The sequence below is a fragment of the Solanum stenotomum genome, chromosome 6 (genome assembly GCF_019186545.1).
Source record: "Solanum stenotomum isolate F172 chromosome 6, ASM1918654v1, whole genome shotgun sequence".
Taxonomy (NCBI): Eukaryota; Viridiplantae; Streptophyta; class Magnoliopsida; order Solanales; family Solanaceae; genus Solanum; species Solanum stenotomum.
Window position 1 is genome coordinate 47,127,954 of NC_064287.1, and position 2,514 is coordinate 47,130,467.

A 2,514-nucleotide genomic window follows, 5' to 3' on the forward strand; every position below is an offset into this window, starting at 1 on the left:
TCCTTTTGAAATTTCATCTTTTCAAAAATTGCCCTTGCTTCATGTATTTTGCCACATTTTGCATACATAGTTATTAGGGAATTGTTTAAAGGTATATCTGGTATAACAGTCTTTGTCACTAACTGATGAATCTGCATACCCAGGAACAATGCCACAGTTTCAGCACAAACACTTAGAAGTGAGGAGAGTGTGTGTCTATCAGGCTTCTCTCCTGCCTGTTGCATCGCCCTGAATAACTTTATTGCTCCTTCATAGTCTGCATTTCTTTCACACCCCGAGATCATTGAATTCCAAGAAACCCGATTCTTGTGGGGCATCCTTTCAAAATAATCACGTGCCAATTCCAACTTTCCCGCCTGTGCATATCCAGAGATGATTGAATTCCATGTTAGTACATCAGGATTTGGCATTTTAGAAAACAGATTTGATGCTTCACTCATATTTGAGGCATGGACATAGCCACAAACCATTGTGTTCCATGAAAATGTATCCCTCTCCGTCATCTGATCAAAAAGTTCTCTAGCAGAAACCATATCTCCTGCTTTGCTATAAGCCAGGATCATGGAATTCCATGATACGACATTCCTCTCAAATCTCTTCTTTTTGCTAATTCCCTGACCACTACAAGATGGAACTTTATCAAAAATGCGTCTAGCATCACCAACTCTTCCTTTCTGACCATATCCAGCAATCAAAGTGTTATATGCATGAACCATATCTTCTTTCCCATCACTACTCTCTCCAAATTCATAAAGAAAATGTTCCGCCTCATCCAATTCCTCGTTCTGTATCAAACCCGATACAAGTACACTAAAAGACGCCGAATCCCTCTCCGGCATTCTCTTAAAATACTCAACAGCAGTTTTCACATCCCCATTACGCAAAAAACCCGAAATCACCGCATTCCAAGACACAACATTCTTCACAGGCATACATTCAAAAATCTCCAACGCTTCACCCATTCTCCCACATTTAGCATACCCACTAATCATAGTATTCCAAGAAACATAATCTCTCTCAGGCATTTCATCAAACAGATTCCTACCCTCCTCCAAATACCCTTTCCCTCTACAAGACAAATAACCAGAAATCATCAAATTCCAAGAAACAACATCCCTCTGCGGCATTTCATCAAACAGGTACCGTGCTTTCACAATCTCACGCTGTTGCACATACCCGCTAATCATTGAGTTCCAAGTAACTGTATTTCGATGTGTTAACTTATCAAATAATTCCCGTGCATCCTCTAATCGACCATTTCGAATCAAATTCGTGATGTTCTTGTTCGCTCTACGTATATCTGGAGCAGCATCAGAAATCTTGCGCCTCAATGTTGAATGATAACGTATTTTTTGAACTGATTGTTGAACAATTATATATGGTGCAATGTCTCTGCTATACAGATAGCTTAGCTGCCTCCTTAAGCTGCTTATATTCCGCCACCAAACTGCCATGGCAGGATAATTAGCAGCTTAGCACTGGTTTAATTTAGTTGACTGTGTAATCATATTCATACTATATTACTTGTACGATCAGATAAACTTAAGTGTGCTATTAGACTATTCAAAACTGAATCGAAATTAATAATCTGAATCTAAGAAAAGTAATTGATTTATCGGTAATAAGCTATTAGTTTAATGATTTTGATAATAGTTCTGATTTTTTGGTATCTTCAGGTTGCTGATTCTTAATATTTTGAGGTTTTTTCTTAAAGTTTTAACATATAATCCGACTGTAAATTAATATATTATATTTATATCATTCGGTAGGATTTAGTTTCATATTTTTTTATTTGTGGCAGTCTCAAACTTTCGATTGTTCTACAATGTGTCAGTGTTGTTTTTTAAACAAAACACAATTTATTAACTCATGTGTATGGTTTGTTTGATTTGTCATGATATTTCTATATGATTTTCAATCATTTATTTTTTGTGTCAAATCTTAATGGTTAAACTGATAACTGAGTGGGTAATGATCAACAATCAATAAACCGGTAACCAATAAAGCAATATCTTAATGGTTCCATAATGGTTTAACATGTCTACAAACCGATAACCGATAAATCAATATCTTAATAGTTCTATAATGGTTCTTTTGATCTTAATTTATGTGACAATCTTTTTTATTTGCTTAAAAATATATATTATTTTTTCTTAGTTGATAGCGCTATTTAATAACACATTCTACTTTATTTTTATTGGATCTCACTTGACATTTTATTATGACGAAAAATCAACTAAAATAAACATTAAAGTGCTTTAATAAGGATAATTCAGTAAACATAATAAAAGATTTCCTTATTTCTTAAATTCTATGCTCAATAAAATGATATCACATAAATTAAAATAAAAAGAGTATATATTTCAATATGATTGTTTACCAAAAAAAAATTGTAAAATTAATCTATTATTAGTTCAATTATCGCTCGACGAGGGTAGAGGAAAAGTGATAAATATATTTTGCAAGTTTGTGATTTAGAGCATAGATATTCATCGTTAAAAAATAATGCATATA

General features: G+C 33.7%; 1 protein-coding gene across 1 annotated transcript; it reads right to left on the bottom strand.

Moving 5' to 3' along the window:
- Nucleotides 1-2: 2 nt before the first annotated feature.
- Nucleotides 3-1,501, bottom strand: LOC125868824 (pentatricopeptide repeat-containing protein At1g62260, mitochondrial-like; the record flags this gene model as incomplete). Its single annotated transcript, XM_049549372.1, has 1 exon — nt 3-1,501. A coding segment is annotated over exon 1 (1,452 nt), but the record flags the coding sequence as incomplete, so codon positions are not given.
- Nucleotides 1,502-2,514: the final 1,013 nt, after the last annotated feature.